Source organism: Strigops habroptila, chromosome 10 (genome assembly GCF_004027225.2).
Source record: "Strigops habroptila isolate Jane chromosome 10, bStrHab1.2.pri, whole genome shotgun sequence".
Taxonomy (NCBI): Eukaryota; Metazoa; Chordata; class Aves; order Psittaciformes; family Psittacidae; genus Strigops; species Strigops habroptila.
This window is the reverse complement of record NC_046359.1, coordinates 33545242-33562911: the sequence shown is the minus strand read 5'-3', so window position 1 is coordinate 33562911 and position 17670 is coordinate 33545242. Positions and strand designations below refer to the sequence as shown.

The 17670-nt window shown below is 45.7% G+C and overlaps 1 protein-coding gene across 1 annotated transcript in view; it reads right to left on the bottom strand.

The window, feature by feature from the left end:
• LOC115613909 (TOG array regulator of axonemal microtubules protein 2-like) overlaps nucleotides 1-17612 on the bottom strand; it is a 43547-nt gene extending 25935 nt beyond the window's left edge. The window contains exons 1-7 of the mRNA XM_030499976.1: nucleotides 17206-17612; nucleotides 16970-17110; nucleotides 16035-16140; nucleotides 14399-14634; nucleotides 13455-13613; nucleotides 12560-12677; nucleotides 10238-10432 (exon numbers count right to left, since the gene is read on the bottom strand). Of these exons, the coding sequence (XP_030355836.1) occupies nucleotides 10238-10432; nucleotides 12560-12677; nucleotides 13455-13613; nucleotides 14399-14634; nucleotides 16035-16140; nucleotides 16970-17110; nucleotides 17206-17612 (1362 nt within the window). The remainder of the gene's footprint in view (nucleotides 1-10237; nucleotides 10433-12559; nucleotides 12678-13454; nucleotides 13614-14398; nucleotides 14635-16034; nucleotides 16141-16969; nucleotides 17111-17205) is intronic.
• Between the last annotated feature and the right edge of the window lie 58 nt (nucleotides 17613-17670).

The window sequence follows — 17670 nt, the reverse complement described above, 5'->3', positions numbered from 1 at the left end:
TTTTTGGTTTGGAGTTTGTTTGGGGTTTTTTTTAAACCATAGGAGCCACAGAAAACGATGAGATGACAGTTCAGGTCTTATCTGATTCTCATCAGTACTAACAGCAAACCTGAAATTGATTTTAAATGTCAAGGAAAAACCTTCAGCAGACTAAGAGATGGAATAAAGCTTCTTTATGTAGCCTGTTGTCTGTGCATTTTTTAAAAGATGCAATAAAAGCTTTCACTGGAAATATATTCTTCAATAAAAATACACATTCTCTCCGAACGCATAGTTTGATCTTTTATTTTCCACAGAACGGGTAAAAAAGTTCAAACCAATTTTCAGCCAAACAGTAGTTGAGATGTTCAGAAACATTTGACAAAGGCGTGCAAACATCTGAAACAAAAAAGGCTCTCATTTTTATGTCAAATACTTGCCTTGTTAAGTTTCCATTAAAATATATATATATTTTGGCTAATATGCCTAGTGCTTTTGTAAGAAGTTTTAAGTTCTAGCAATTTCTCAGGGAAGCTGCAGCTTCCAAGAGGAAGTTCTCAGCCAATTTTTTTCCTAAAGCAAAGGAATGGCCCAGTGGGATCTCACTGGTCTCACTGGCCCCAAAAGGAGCCCTAAGGAGAGCCCTGGAGGAGTGGTGGAAGGCACACAGTGCACAGAAGACTTGCACACACTCGACTTGCACACACTCCTGCAATCCCGACTGGCACAGCATTCAGCAACACAGCTTTGCCTGGGATAGACTGAAACCTGCCACTGGTTCAGCCAGCAAAGGAGTGCACACAGAGGGTGGCTGCAGAGCCCTGAAGCCTGTTGCACTGGGCATTTAAGGCAAGCCTAACTGCGTGTGATGAAGGAAAACCACAGACCTGTTCCTCTGAGCTCCAATGCAGTCTGTGTGGGCTGAACATCTGATAAGGCTTACTCCAAAAGTACTGGTAGACCCTTGCATGGATGGTTTCAGACACATTCCTTGGGTTGGGACTATCATGCAAAACAGCATTAAGTGCTGGGGTTTTTTAAATAGCACTGTTTATTTGGCCCTGGAGAGTGAGAGGTGATAACCAAAGGAAGGACTGACAAATGGAGGGATGCCAAGAGAAGGTGTTCTATGAGATGCTAATCCAGCAACCAAAAGCATCGAGCTAACTGGGGAGGTTAATGGACGGTAAATTTATACAGGAGAAACTTCTCTAATCCTTCAACTGCCATAATGCCATGACACTCGAAGTCCCACTCAGCAAGCCCTGCTTTTGACATTTAGGGCATTTCTTAGCAGATACAATTAAGGCTCAAATCTTAAATCTTCAGGAGAAAATAAATCTTTGGCCTCAAAGTTAGAGGCTTGTCTAACCAGTCATTTCCTCTCCTGACACAGTGACATTGGCTCCTGTACCTGGACTCAGTGTTGTATGCTGAACTCCCTCTGGCAGTTTGCTTGCTCTCAACAGCCTCAGCAGATAGCGCCTGCAACTCTCTTGGGCCTCCTCGGCTACTCTCTCCACCAGCTTCTTCTCTCCTCCCAGCACATCAGTGACATCTCAGTATCAGACCCTCAAAAGTGCAGCCTCTGCAATGTATCTGACCACATACTTCAGTCTAGAGCAGAAGGTTCAACTGTGGCAAATGCCACACTGCAACCATCACTGACTTCAACAGATTTGTGGCAAGATCAAGGGGGGAATACGGCCTTTGCAGAGGAAGTAGTGGAGGCATTTATTTAGAACAGGTTTTTTGCAGTTGCCCCCTGAGGAACATAATGATGTCCCAGAAATACGGCTATCCCCAGCAGGGAAAGGGCTAAGTGTGGACAACAAAGCAACATCACCATGTTTTAGTACTGGCACGCCAGCTGGCAGAGAACGGAGACTTGCCGTTTCAGCCCCTCTGCATATTCAGCCTGTTCACCAATAAATTAGGCTTGGTTCTCCTGGGAGGTGCTTTTTGAAGCCACAGGAACTAGAAGTGCACTTGGAAAACAAAACAAAATATCAATGAAAGCTGAGATTCTGCATACACTAGCAAAGCTTCATGCACCAGAGAAGCACACTGACCATGCTTACTTAACTCCCTTTCCTACAAATGTCTTCTCACAAGGATTGGATTAGCATCCTTTATGGTCCCTGAGTGCACTTAAGTTCTGCATATATCCGAAAGTGCTATCACTGCTTTACTTAAAAAGCAATCATCAAATTCTCTCCTTTTTTCTGTCATTCCAGTATTTTCATAACATTACAACAGCTTTCCCAACAGAGAAGACAGACCAATGTGGCGCAAGGCAAAGAACCAACAGTCACATTCAAAGGAGCACAAGCTGAGGCTTGCCTGATGGATCACAAAGGCCTGGGGACACATCCAGGCAGTGCAGAGAGAGGTGAAGTACTACAGCATTTTTGTCTTTGCTGCATTTTCCCCACCATTTTGCAGAGCAATCAGCAGCTTGGAGCTGCGGACTGAAAGATAACAAGAAAAGCCTGCCTTTATGGTTATTTTGTCTTTTCCAATCCCCCAAAACTATATTCCCACTTTTGAAGGTATTTTGGGTGTTTCAGTGCCGGGCCCATCAACAGAACCAATCTGACATTTGGTTACCTTTCCAAAACAATCTGGATTACAGCACTATTATCAGCACATCCATTTTTAAATGCTGGACTATGATTAGTCCCAGCAACACTGCTGTTTGCAAGCGCAGTTCTGAACAACATGAAGAACTGAGAGCATCTCACATCTGGTGAGCAGCTCTGGAGCAGGATTTTACTTGCAGTGCTGCCCAATGCTACCCCTCACCAGCTCTCCTTATCAGGACCAAGTAGGAAACAAAATTTCCAGGTTGAAGTCTGAATTTAAGATGGATGAATTCAATGGACTTGAATTTAAAAACAAAACAAACAAACCTGATGCAATTGGGGATTGTTTTCTGAGTACCTAAAGGAGATTAAATGAAAATACTGAAGTCAGTTTAAAAACAATCAATTCCAAATAAAAAGTCAGCAGTTTTTAGAATGCTAAAATACTTCAGCCTCTCCCCAATAAAAACAGCCAAAAAACTTCAAAATTTCTCATTTTTCCCTCCCTTATCATTCACTTTGCCCTCTCCCTTTTTTGTGCACCAAGTCTGCTCAAAATTCACTTTTTCTTCTGAAAATGTACCAGTTCCAAGTTGAATTGAAATCTCATTTCAAACTTCAAGCTTCCAGAAGACCAAAACATTCAGAGACCACTTCTGAGCTAAGAGCAACCTTAGATCAGACACACATCTCCTAAAAGACAGTCAGACTAAAAGGAGATCATCCATGAAGAGCAGTGAGGACCATGGTTCTGACCCATGGTGTGGACACAAGGGTGGCCTTACCCAGGACCCAGGGGGAGGATGTTAATCCATCAGCCCACCAGCATATGTGGTTTCCTACTTGCAACATTTTTGGAAGCACCAAGAAAGACCTGGATGCCACCTAGTGCTGTTCCAATCCAGCTTTAATTGTATAGAAATCAAATGCTAATCATAGAATCATAGAATAGTTAGGGTTGGAAAGGACCTTAAGATCATCTAGTTCCAACCCTCCTGATATTCCACATCTTTCCAGGTCCAGCACATCGTGCAGCAGGCTGGCTTATCATCACTGCAGTGGGCGCCTTTGGAAGATCCAGCAGCCGAGCAGATGGTTGCAAGTCTTCTGTGCATAGTTTCTAGCAGTGACCAGCATGGCACTAATCCATGTTAGAAAAAGATCATCTAGAAGAAGCAAAGATTAGCAAAGCAAATTAGAATTTTTGGCACCGGAGGCAGAGGTGAGGGGTGACAACCCCTGGAAGCACCAGTTGAGCTCCAAATTGTAATCAGGTCCTTTCATGAAGTAGCAGCAAGCACAGGTTTCAGTGCCTTCTAAAGGGGAGTGTCCAGTGGAATTACCTTAGTTAGACTGTGATTTATTTACAGATAAGAGGGAAAACCCCTTCCAATAAACATGAAAATATTTCACTGGAAATGAGGAGATTAAAAAGGAATTGTCACTTGGAAACCCCTTTTACTTAAAGGTACAGTCATTTAGTTTGAAGCATCCACCAGAGTTCTTATTTTTCTAGGACAGCCTTCCCTTCATCCTAGTAGTTTCGTTCACTAAATGCACCTCTTTTCCAAATCCTTAATTGTATCCACAAACTCTATTTCAGCTGTACACCTTGCTTTGAGGAGCCCAAACACACAGTAAACTTTTCCAAGCCTGTGGTTCTTTGGGAGGACCCAAGCTCCTTCCAACCTACAAGTGCTGGAAGCCAGTCAGCTGAAACAGTGGACACAAATGCCTGTGTTCCTATGTCCCCTCAGTTCACACCATGAGATATTTTGCATTACAGAAATCACGGCACAACTCCAGCAAAAGCTTTGCTGTCAACCCCCCTTCCCAGAAACCCGGGTTCAGCTGAGGGCAGAAAACACTTCTTTGATCTGATTATAAGAACTTCCAACTTGAGGCAGCTGACAGAGCCATCAGTTCCTGTACCAGGCAGTCTGTGTGATATTGTTTCTATCTGACTCACCTTTACACCACCTTTTTGGGAAGTGTCACAAATGGTCTCACCCGATTCAGAGTGGGAAGATTTTTAATATTTTCCTTGATGTGGAAATGAAAAAGATTTTGTTGATGCCAGTTTCTCACTGCAACTGCTGCCATGGTTAGAAATCATTTATTGCCCTCCATCAGGCCAACAACTGAATATAAAGAATGAGTTTACCATGTGTAAGAGGGCAGGACAAATGCGCAAGCCTGCTCTTTCTGAAGCATGCCACCAGGCACCAAAATGCTGTTGACCATTTTATTTCACGGACTTTGGGAAGTCACCAAAATAACCAACAGACAAGTGCTCTCCAGTGTTGATGGAAGCAGAAAGTCCTCCAATTAACAGATGCAGAGATTAAGGGGGTCCTAATCTTTGGTGTGCAGTAACCATTACAGGAAGAACCTAGAGACAATGCCCTCCTCTCCAAGCCCCCTTGGAGATTGAGGGAAGTATTTTTTTCTCAAGGACAAAATGCACCATTAATTCCTTTAATTATTCCTAAATAACTTGGAGTGCTCATTACTGAGCCAAGGTATTTGGAATAACCTAGTTAACCCCATCTCCGTGATTAGAAGAGCTTAGATAGGCTCCAGGTCTGACCATGACTTCACTTCCCCTCCTAGATAACATGAGATTCACTCACACAAGTCTTATTTATCTCTCATACCTCCTTGCTGAGCAATTCTGTATCTCGCTGCCAAAACAGAAGCTGAGCTGAAGGTGCTCGGACAAAATTTTCCCACTGCAGACACCCAGGCTCTCTTCTAAGCAGGATTTTCTTGATTGTGCAAGGGGTCGGTATCAGGCGGATTGGGAGAAAATGTCCAGAAAGAAACTGGCTTAGGCAGCAGTTGAGTCAAAAATAATCACGCTGGCAACAACCAAACACATTTTAGGAAGTTATTTCCTCTGCTCCAGGAATGTTGTTTCTGCACATGTTGTTTCTGCAACTCCCAACAGGAAGTGGATCTCTCTCTCCAGAACAAGCCCTTATAGCTGTTTAAATGAACTGAAAACAACACAGCTGCCACAACATAACTGAGGCATCCAAACACCGTAACTTAATATTACACACTATCTGCTTTACAAGACCACCTCCAAGCCACAGCTCCAGCAGCCCTCCCAGTACACTCCAGGTGCTCTGCACATCCAGTTAGAGAGCTTTGGGACCTACATGTCAGCAGTGAGACGGTGAGACTGATTCCAAACCACTCCCTAACTGGAAGGGTACAGCCACCTAGCAAACTGCTGAAGTAGCAGTTACCCACATCTAGCAGACTGGATATGTAGAAAGAATTTTTCCTTCCATGGTCAATCATACTACTCTTTAAAGCAAAACTGAAGTTTTAAGACACCCGCCAGAAATTAATATGCAAAATATCTGTCTTTCCTACAAACCAGGGAAGCGGAAATTCTCCTGGATGGTTCATCAAGGTCTCACAGCTGAAAGGAAACAGAGTGTCTGCCACAATCATCCCTCTCCAGCACCTTCCTTCCAGGGAGCAGGGAACCAACATCCCAAAGGCCCCAGAGGAGGCTTGATCTTGGTTTATACAGAAGTGTCGTGGTTTAAGCCCAGCCGGCAACCCAGAACCATGCAGCCGCTCACTCGCTCCCCCCCTTCTTCCTTCCCTTGCTCCTGGAGGGATGGAGAGGAGAATCGAAAGAATGTAAATCCCAAAGGTTGAGATAAACAGTCCAGTAACTAAGGTATAATACAAAATCACTACTACTACCACCAATAATAATAACGATAAGGGAAATAGCAAGGGGAGAGAATACAATTGCTCACCACCTGCCGACCGATACCCAGCCCGACCCGAGCAGTGATCTGGGCCTTCCGGGTAACTCCCCCTGGTTTATATACTGGGCATGACGTGCTGTGGTATGGAATACCCCTTTGGCCAGTTTGGGTCAGGTGTCCTGTCTCTGCTTCCTCCGGGCTTCCCCTCCTCCCTGGCAGAGCATGAGACTAAAAGTCCTTGATCGAAGTAAACACTACTTAGCAACAACTAAAAACATTGGTGTGTTATCAGCGTTGTTCTCACACTAAAGTCAAAAACACATAACTGTACCAGCTACTAAGAAGGAGAAAAATGACTGCTACTGCTGAACCCAGGACAACAAATTAAAGGGACAAAGGACAAAACTGTGCACAGAAGGAGTTTACCTTATCACCAAGCAGCTCCCTGACACGCAAAAAGGGCTAATACAGTACCAAGCCTTCGTGTGATCCCAAGACAGCGTAAACTACAACCTGGCTATCAAGCTATATGCCATGTCCGTAATTTTCATGTGCAGTTTTCATATGTCTATGTGCTGACATTCCCACTCATCAGGAATTTTCTAAGAACTATTTGTGCGTTCTAAATCTTTCCTTCTTTTCTCCCTTTCCACATCTTTCTGTCTCCTGTCCCCAACAGCATGTTTTGCTTTTGTTTGCTGCTTCTTGAGAGGTTTTCTTGAGGTCATTGAGACACGTATTTTGGGACAGAGATGTCACTAGCAAGACTAATTTAAAGGGTAAACCAAAGAAAGTGTTGGGGTTTTGAGGTTTTGGTTTTTGGGTTGTTTATCTTTTAAACCAATGAAATCACTTCCCATAGCATGCACGAAGGCCAAAAGCAAAACATCCACACTCTAAGTCCTCACACGGCAGAACCTTTAACAGACAGAAGCACACATTCCACACCGACAGCTCTTACTCCCCTACTGAACTTCTGAGAATGAGATGAAACACTAAAATATTTAGTGAGAGGCAACAAGAATCTCTTGCGCCAAGTCCTGGTGTAGTACTAAGTCCCTTTGCAAGCAGGACTGTAATAAGAGGCAAGAATGGGAGCCACAGCGTCTTACGGCAGGATGCATTTAGCAACAATGGGATTGTGCCATTCCCAACAGCACAACTCACAGGTTGCTCTTCCCTGCTAACGAAAGGAATTTTTGTGGAGCTGGTATGACACCCTCTGGCCATCTATGGCATTGCTCCTCATCACGTTCACATGTATTTACTTCTATAACCTGGAAATAAGGCCACCATCACGTGAAAAACTGGCACAGGAAGACAGCAAAGACTAAATTCCTAGCAAGGACCAAAAGACTCCACTCAGATAAGAATGCCCTGATTGAAATTACTTCTCCCAAGTGAGCGTCTCCTCTCTCCATTTTCGTGGAAAGCTCTCCAGAGAAGTTGTGTTCAGCCTGTGTTCAGCAGAAGTAGACATTTTTTATCACACAAGATCTGTGGGACAAGGGAGCAACCTCTGGCACAGCTCGTCTCCACATGGCCTTGAACACTGCCAGGGATGGCGCATTCACCGCTTCTTTGGGCAACCTGTTCAGTGCCTCGCCACCTTCACCGTAAAGAACTTCTTCTTTACCTGAACTTCCCCTGTTTAAGTTCTAATCCATTACGCCTTGTCCTGTCGCTACAGTCCCTGATGAAGAGTCCCTCTCCAGCACCCTTGTAGCCCCCTTCATATACTGGAAGGCTGCTATGAGGTCTCCACGCAGTTTCCCTTCTCCAGGCTGAACAGCCCGAATTTTCTCAGCCTGTCTTCATATGGGAGGTGCTCCAGCCCTCTTATCATCCATGTGGCCTCTTCTGGACTTGCTCCAACAGCTCCATGTCTTTTTTACATTGAGAATACCAGAACTCCACACAGTACTCCAAGTGGGGTCTCACCTGGAGAGCAGAGGAGAAGGATCACCTCCTTCGACCTGCTGGTCACACTCCTTTTGATGCAGCCCAGGACACAGCTGGTTTCTGGGCTGTGAGCACACACTGAAGCTGACTCATGTTCAGTCTCTCATTGACCAACACCCTCAAGCCCTTCTCCACAGGGCTGCTCCGGATCACTTCGCCCAACCTGTAGCTGTGCCTTGACCCAAGTGTAGGATCTTGCACTTTGCTGAACTTCATGAGGTTTGATTTGGCCTACCTCTCAAGCGCGACAAGGTCCCTCAGGATGACCTCCCTTCGCTCCAGCATATCAACTGAATTGCATAGCTTGGGGTCATCAGCAAACTTGCCGAGGTGCACTCGATCCCACTGTCCATGGCGCGACAAAGATGTTGAAAAAGATCGGTCCCAAAAGCGACCCCTGAGGGACACCACTTGTTACTAGTCTCCAGTTGGACATTGAGCCATTGATGACAACTCTCTGCATGGTTTTCCACTTTCCCCTTCTTGAAAATGGGGTTTATATTTTCCTTTTTCCAGTCATCAGGAACTTCACATGACTGCCCAGATTTTTCAAATATGATGTGGCTATATATGTATACGTGCTTTGGCAACTCCATGCGCCAGCTCCTTCAAGACCCTCGGATGGATTTCAATTCATTCTCCTAGTCGCTGCATGTCTCTTCTGTGACTGGATTAGCGTAGCTCGAGCACTTGCTGGTGAACACTGAGGCAAAGAACTCATTGAGAACATCTTGCTGCAGTGTTACCACACGAGGAAGATTCTGTCCTCAGATAAACACAATGTTGGCATTATGCAGAGGCACTACCTGCAAGGAAGAGGAGGAATTCAATCTCCTTGGACTAGCTGATATGCAATTTCTATCAAAAAATTGACTCTGAGAAAGAGGGAAATGGAAGACAATTCATGCTGCTCAACAGAGGGCTCCCACTGCACATACAGAGCTGCAACAGGATTAAGGCTTATTCCACCCGTTTATCTCCAAATCTGCAGATTCTTGGAAAAAAAATAAATAGGGGAAAAACCCCTGTGGGACATGGAGCTGCAGAATATGCAGCAATGCAGCCAGGTTGTTCCTTGAGACTTGGCAAGAGGTACCTTTGAAGGCTTTACCCTTTTCAAAAGCCAAGGAAAGAACAGCAGTTGTTTTAGCCAGGCTGTCCCTTCTAGAGGGTGCCTCTTTGAAACCATCAGGAACAGCACTAGTATTCTAAGGCTGCCTAATTTCCTGCAACACACAGACTGTAGAAGGACAAAAGCCGATGACAAGGAAGGGAGCAAGGCTCATCAGAGAGTCTAGTCACCGAGTTCTCAGCAGGTGCAGGAGAAAGGACTCTTCTCTCCCATCATTACCCTTCTGCCTCCCATCCCTTCCCCCTACCCACACAATTTAAGGTGAAGCAGATCACTAAAACAACATACTGGATTCCACTAGCCATGAGAGCAGTCATTGCTCGTGCAGGAGTCATGCTCCCCACCATGATCTCCAGGCACTGATTGACTGCTTTCTGAATTAACTTGCTGAGTTCCCCATCCTCTGGAGCAATTCTCGAGCAACCACATCCACAACAGGGTCCATGTGCTTCCTCATGGTCCTGAAGAGCTCTCCAAGAGTGTTGATTGCGAGGAGAGAAACCTTCGAGCGGAGGTTGTTCACCTGGGAAGTCATGAGGGGAGATGTAAGAATCACCTTGTAAAGAAAATCAGTTCCCCTAGACAAGCATCACAGGACACAACAAGACTTCTCACTGTGTCCAGGTGCAACATAAAAGAGCACAGTAAGAGCAGAAGACCTCAAGCACAGAAACACACTCTGATACCAACTTCTTCAGTGGCCTCTGGCCCGCTTCTACAGTACAATGTCAATGAGACTGCAGGCCAGAAAAAATTGTTTACCTACAACAGTGTGCTCCTTAGCCCATAGCATACCCTGCTTTGATTTTAGGCCTTGCTGTTGAAAACTAAAGAAAACAATAAACAATGTTAGTGAAGATGAACCAGGGGCTGCTTTTGCAGTGATCTTGGAGAAGCTGCACTCCCTCCAGTCGTGACTGAAAGTCCTCGGCTGTCAGGAGCCTGTAAAGCTCCATGAAGTCTTCAGTTTCTGGAGGAAAAGGCTGTGTTTCTGGAGTTTCTGGCTGTGGAGCAGCCTGAACTGACGTGTGATGGACAGTCTGACAGGGTAAGTTGGGCACCTCAGAGCCAGACCTCAATCTGGGAAATAAAAACAAGGTAAGACCTTTTGGTGTTAACATCTGCAGTTAATTGTGAAGAAAACTTCTCACGGACACTTCCTAATGATGTGATTTCAGCTACATCCTGATTGGAATCTGAAAAGCAACTTGGATCTCATGGCAATCATTACAGGAGATAATCTGCAAGTAACGTTATCGCAAGTGCTTATTCAAAGAAACCGAGGTACAGAGGATGGGATTCATCTCATTATCTTCAGATGTCTTCAAGGTACTCATCTAGCATCCCTCTGTGGGGAAAAATAGGCACTACTTCAAAGTTTGAATGCCTCATTTTACGGGAGGTGTCATATTATAAGGAAATAATTACTCTGTAGAAGATGATTCCTACAACTCGTATGAGAATTGGGATAAACAGCTCAGGAGCATCTGAACAGATGAATCCTATCCGGAGAGACTGAGGCGTATCTGAAAGGATCCAGAGGATCCCGCTGGCACAGGGAGACAGCAAGTATCAAATTCCTATCTTGAATGCTGATTGCAGCACAGCGAAAAACAAACAAAAACATGCTGTCCATCAGCCAACCTGGAATGGGTCTGAATGACACGAAAAGCTGCAGGAAAAGTCCATGCTGAGACATCTGTTGGCCAGAACAGCTTAGGAATTGTCCTACTGCTACAGTTTGAGGGTCAGAAAGCCATGATTCAGCCAGACCAAAACACATGCATGGAAAATGCTACTCTGGGGAATGGCAGCTTGGTTCTAGACTGAGACCTCTCATCAAACCATCCATCACAAAAAGACTCCACTCAGATAAGAATGCCCTGATTGAAATGACTTGTCCCAAGTTAGTGTCTCTTCTTCTCTCGCTGTTTTTGTGGAAAACCCTCCAGAGAAGTTTGTTCAGCCTTATGCAGAAGTAGACATTTTTTATCACACAAGGTTTCTGGGGCAAGGAAACAATCTCTGGCACAGCTCGTCTCCACCCGAAAGATGTTACCAAGGCAGAGGCGTGCCAAGCTTGTCGTGTGCTTTGTCAGATAGAACAGATGTGCTCAGTACCCTGCATCAGAAGCCAAGTTGTTCTGGGGCATCTTCTGGCCGCTGTTCACAGGGTCCCTGGATTCCTTGGCAGAGGCAGCTTCGCATTTATGGTCTTCTATGCTCTACATTCTCTATAAAAAAAAAAAAAACCAAAACAAATAAACATTAGGGTATACAAGATAAGATCAGAAATACTTGTTTGAAACAGGTTAGAACCAGGATCGCTGCTACTAAGAAAGGCTAAGGAAAACATTTTAATAATTAGAGAGGGAGGCAGGCCAGAGACTCTGGGATGTCTACTATTTGTTTTCAACAAGCCAAGGCAGGTTTTATGTGCTACCACAATGGACAGCAGTATGAAATATTGAATTCATTACTCTTGAGCACAAACAGGAACAATGCGAACTGGTAGAAAACAAGTCTCCTTAAAGGGAATAGCAGGAAACTTTGTGACTCTCTGGAGGTTGGCTTATTGTGTTCTGGTTCACACTCACTCTCCCTTTTCCTGCACAAAGGCAAATTCCCTTCTAGAATGTAAATGGAGAAGAATGAAAAAAAAACACAACCCAGAAGGGGATGACTTTCCACTGGATGCTGAATTCACAAACTTCTCCAAGCTCCACAGTGCATGCCAGCGGGGCAGTATTCACAGAATACAGACAACACATGTACTAATTATGATTGCCTTGTGCATCTTTTGTATATTTGGTAATGTTCTCGGCACTACTACTGCCTTCTTCAGTTGCAAATATTACTATTCTCACTTCCTTGCTTTATTAGAGGGGTAGGGTTTTTTGGGGCGGTTATATTTGAAGTTAAAAACATTTTCTCCTACTTTCCTTTCCTGTTCATATCTGGTATCCAAAATACACCCTCTCTACTTCTAACGACACCAGTTCACTGCCCACAGATAAACAGGCTGAGGATCAACAGTTCATTCCCAGGAGCAAAATGATTCAGCAGAAAAAGAATGAAATAAAGAAAGATTAGGCAGGTTTAATCTCACAAGAACAATCTTAGTACTTGCATAAAGGAGGCATTTCTCCTTTCTGCCAAACACTTACTTTCTGCCTTATTGTTGCCATAACATCTTCCAAGTCACGTGAGGGAATAGACTGTTTCAAATACTTCTCAAATTTTTGATGACTCATCAATATATTCAGCATCTTCCGTCCATAAAACCTAACACAGGAGGCAGAGAGTGGAATACAGACTATTACTGTCTTTTCTCCCTTGTGAATAAACAAAGGAGAAGTGCTAAGAGAATCACTTGATGTTTCAAGCTAGGACAGATCACTTCACTCATGCTTCCTATTCATTATCCAGTACTACAGGTATGCACATGGGCAGCTGGTTGCTCGTGTGTTCTTGCCATCTATTCACAGGAATTAACATACTAAACGAATCATGGGTTTGGTGACATTTTGATGTGGTTCTGCTACTAGGAAACTAGAGCTGTCTTCAGGAGGAAATGTGGAGGCCATTCAGCCACAGACAGCAACATTCTACAATGATTTGGAAGAAAGATTTGCGACTATCATAGGCAATTAAATTTCCAGAAGAGGTTTGCAAGCACTGACTACCCTGGCTGAAGGGTATTTAGCTGGGATTTTTCTAGGACAGCCTTAACCTTACCAGAAATAAATGCTTGGGATCCTTCACTGGTGAACTGTGGCCAAGGCTTCAGCTTTGCATCGCACACATAAGACCAAACAAAATTGTTTGACCAGCTAATCTGAGCTCAGCTGATCTCAATAAAGAATCACTCAAGTCACAGGAATTCGGCAATGGTCCTTCTTGCTGGACAACTTCATTTTACCCAGTACACTCATTTCCCCCGAAAACATTACCTACGCCGCAAAGGAACTTAATATTTTCTTTACATTCCACTCTGTTGTGGTTTTATCATTTAGCATCAAAAACTTTTCGTATTTTAGGAGGTAAAATGAAGATCGTCACCTTGTGTCCTGATGACAGTCCTGAGCAAGCTTCACCAGCGCACGCACTAGAAGATCTGTACTATAACGTGAGCCTGACAGGAGCTTCTGGGCTCCAATTAGCTCCATCGTGGTCAGCAGGTGTTCAGCCGCACACTTCCGCACCAGCACGTTGCAGTGCCTGGAAACAAGAGAAGAAATACTGGGGCAGAGGGAAAAGGAGGGCCAGAAGCACAGGTCTCAGCCATAGCGTGCTCTCTGTCATTGCTGGGAGAAGGAGGCATGTGTTCTCGCTGCACTGTCGGACACCTGAGGAAGATTCTAAACACAAAGTTGGCATTATGCAGAGGCACTACCTGCAAGGAAGAGGAGGAATTCAATCTCCCTGGACTAGCTGATATGCAATTTCTATCAAAAAATTGACTCTGAGAAAGAGGGAAATGGAAGACAATTCATGCTGGCTCATTGGAGGGCTCCCACTGCACCTACAGAGCTGCAAAAGGATTGAGGCTTATTCCACCCGTTTAACTCCAAATCTGCAGACCTTTGGAAAAAAACAAAAGCGGGCAAAACCCCTGTGGGACATGGAGCTGCAGAATATGCAGCAATGCAGCCAGGTTGTTCCTTGAGACTTGGCAAGAGGTACCTTGAATGCTTCGCCCTTTTCAAAAGCCAAGGAAAGAACAGCAGTTGTTTTAGCCAGGCTGTCCCTTCTAGAGGGTGCCTATTTGAAACCATCAGGAACAGCACTAGTATTCTAAGGCTGCCTAATTTCCTGCAACACACAGACTGTAGGACAAAAGTAGATGACAAGGAAGGGAGCAAGGCTCATCAGAGAGTCTAGTCACCGAGTTCTCAGCAGATGCAGGAGAAAGGACTCTTCCCTCCCATCATCACCCTTCTGCCTCCCATCCCTTCCCCCTACCCACACAATTTAAGGTGAAGCAGATCACTAAAACAACATACTGGATTCCACTAGCCATGAGAGCAGTCATTGCTCGTGCAGGAGTCACGTTCCCCACCATGATCCCCAGGCACTGATTGGCTGCTTTCTGAATTGACATGCTGCAATTCCCCATCCTCTGGAGCAGGACCCGAGTAGCCTCATCCACAACAGGGTCCATGTGCTTCTTCATGGTCCTGAAGAGCTCTCCAAGAGCGCTGATTGCGAGGAGAGAAACCTTCGAGCGGAGGTTGTTCACCTGGGAAGTCATGAGGGGAGATGTAAGAATCACCTTGTAAAGAAAATCAGTTCCCCTAGACAAGCGTCACAGGACACAACAAGACTTCTCACTGTGTCCAGGTGCAACGTAAGAGCACAGTAACAGCAGAAGTCCTCAAGCACAGAAACACACTCTGATACCAACTTCTTCAGTGGTCTCTGGCCTGCTTCTACAATACAATGTTAATGAGACTGCAGGCCTGAAAAATACTGTTTCACGTACAACAAAGTGTGCTCCTTAGCCCATACCATACCCTGCTTTGATTTTTAGGTCCTTTTGTTGAAAACAAAAGAGAAAATTAAGGCAAGGGCTGCTTTTGAACTATAAAGGCACAATTCATAAAGACAAAGCAGAGGAAAAGTACCACTTTACTCCTGTCCAAAAATGCAGCACTGGCAGTTTGAGCACTCAACCAGGAAACAGAAAACACAAGCTCTCAAGTCTACAGACTAATTCACAGCAGGGACTTGAGTCCATCTGCAGCTCTGTCTCCTCAGGAGAACCCCAGCTGCTGGACTCAAGGCACTCAAGGATCTTGGAGATCACAGGCAACTCCAGCTGCCACCGGTGGGGTTTTACAGTATTCAGTGCTGCTCTGGAGTGATCCCTGCTTCCAAAAGCCTCTCCCCCACAAGGGTAAGGAAGAAGCATATCACAGCCATGTGCTTCACTTGAAAGATGCTTGGAAGGACAGACCAGCAGTTCTTTCGGCCAGACTTAGTTGTGCTTGTTAATAAAAATGAACAGCAGAAGTGCTGGAAGTGAAAGCACATCTGGGATTGCAGTGAAATGAAAGCTGAAAGATGTCTGTGCACATGAGTTTACAGAACAAGAGAGGAGGCGATTTCCTCAGAAAGAGAAAAGTGACAGAAAAATCAGAAAGGGCTGCTGCTGCTAACCCTGATCTCGCAGTAGCAGAATCCGAGTCCTGCACCTCTAAACAGAGAAGTGTGAAGAGTCAGACAAACGGTGCATGTAAGTGTCCAAGATCATGACGTACACTCAGTCTTCCAGGATGCTGAGGAGGAGGATGAAGTGAGAGGAAGCTGGGAGGCAAAAGCTGCAGTATTTAATTACAGCTTGGGCAGAGACTTGGGTCCTGGCAAAACACTTGATTAGTGTCTCAGTTTCTGCTTTTGTGTATTGCCTTAGAATGACACCAAGCTCAGAGAGGAGAGAGACAGATGCCCTACCTACCAGTAAATATAGCTGTATGGACAGACGGGTCTTACGGATAGGTGACACAGGTGTTAGGAAAATGAGGCCTAAAACTCAGAGTGAAGGCAGACACTGAGCACACATGTAGATGGACAAACACTTATCTGCTCTACACCCCATGGATGACGTACGTGGGACACAGTTAGACGCAATGGTCTTACCTCTTTGGTAACTGCCAAGGAAACATCATGAAGTCTACTAAGAAGGACTTCTGAGTGGCAGATAGCCAGGCGTCTGACGCTGAAGAGGCCCTTGGTCTTTTCCTCCCTGAAAGGCAATTTCACCAAAAAGACTGATTTATCTCAGCACCCAAGAACTAGGCAGCACCCTCTGCAATTACCAGGGTGTCAGTTCAAACAAAAGGAGGTGCTACTCAAACAGCGCTTAACTAAATCATGAAGCTCACTGCCACAGGATGCTGTGGCAGACAAAAGCGGACATAAAGCCAAAAGGCAAAGAGATGGTTGCAAAGTGGATGGGCTAAGTTGTGGCCATTAGACAAGACAGCCTTTCTGAAATCCATGGCACACGAGGTCCCTGTATCGCTGCCTCCTAGAAGCTGGGAGACTCTGCTGTGTTTCTGTTTCTTGCACGCTCCCAGGACCCCGTCCCTGAGATACAGCCCTGTCTGGCTGTTACTGTGAGCTACTGGGACTCATGTGCAGGAGGTCTGCTGCTGGTGCTGCTGCTGCCAGCATTGGGACCACAGATAAATCCTTACTCGATCCCACCTGGGCCAGAGACCTGAGGCCCCCACATCTCTGAACTCATGGCCACTTCCATTCTGCTTCTGACTTCAGCTAGCAAATCATCTTGTTCCACAACTTCCTCTCTTCCCTCAACATTTCGCTTGCAACTACATGGAGCAAAAGGCAAAACTAGGAACCAGCATGGATGGGCTGCGGCTGTAGCGCTGCTGTGGACCAAGGCAAATAAAAGGCTGCTCTCCCATCTTTATACTGTGACTGCTTTGGAGTGGTATCACTAGTTCCCTGTGGATATCTGGGCTCTCTGGGCTCAGAGGCTCGATTAAAAAAACATTGCTAACTTTGCTTTACACTGAGAGGGAGGAAGAGTGAACATGGGGCTTTCTTACCAGTCATCACTGCTGAGCCATGTGAGTGTGCTGAGCAGCCCCTGCTGTGCGTCAGGGAAGGGTCTGGCTTCCTGGTCATCTCCACGCTCTGACTTCTCTCCACACCCTACAGAGTCGGGAGCAGTGGCCGCACTGACATCGCTGTAAGGAGAGGGTCAGACACCAGCGTTGCATACCCCGGGGCAAGGCACTCCGCCACCAAGCAGACTGCAACCCAATCTCCCAGCCAGGCCTACATAGGGGTGCAGACTGGCATCGGCCCAGAGACTTCCCTGATGTCTGGTTCGTTGCTTGCCCCAGCACCCAGCCATCCCCTAGGCACCCGCAACTGGGCAACGGCTCCTTGTGCAAACCTGAACATGGCACACACAGAGACAGCTCCCCAGTCCAGATGGGTACCACAGCCAGCTCGCAGATTCAGAATGCCACAGAACTTGTGATCGCTGGGAGGCAGTGGTGCCCAGCAGGGCTTGCTACCCCAGGAGTAAGCTGCCGAGATGTCCACATACCTGGCTCCTGCTGGGCTCGGGCAAACCCCCAAAAAGCAGCCAAATGAGTCCTGTAATGTCCTCTCTTTTGAATTAAAAATCAGATGCATGATCCAGGTGATAAGCAAGATCCATTCAGCTGCACGTGTCCGCATGATACAACAGACTGGGACAGACAGAATGCAGGCAGTACTTCCTAACCCTCTTGCAGCA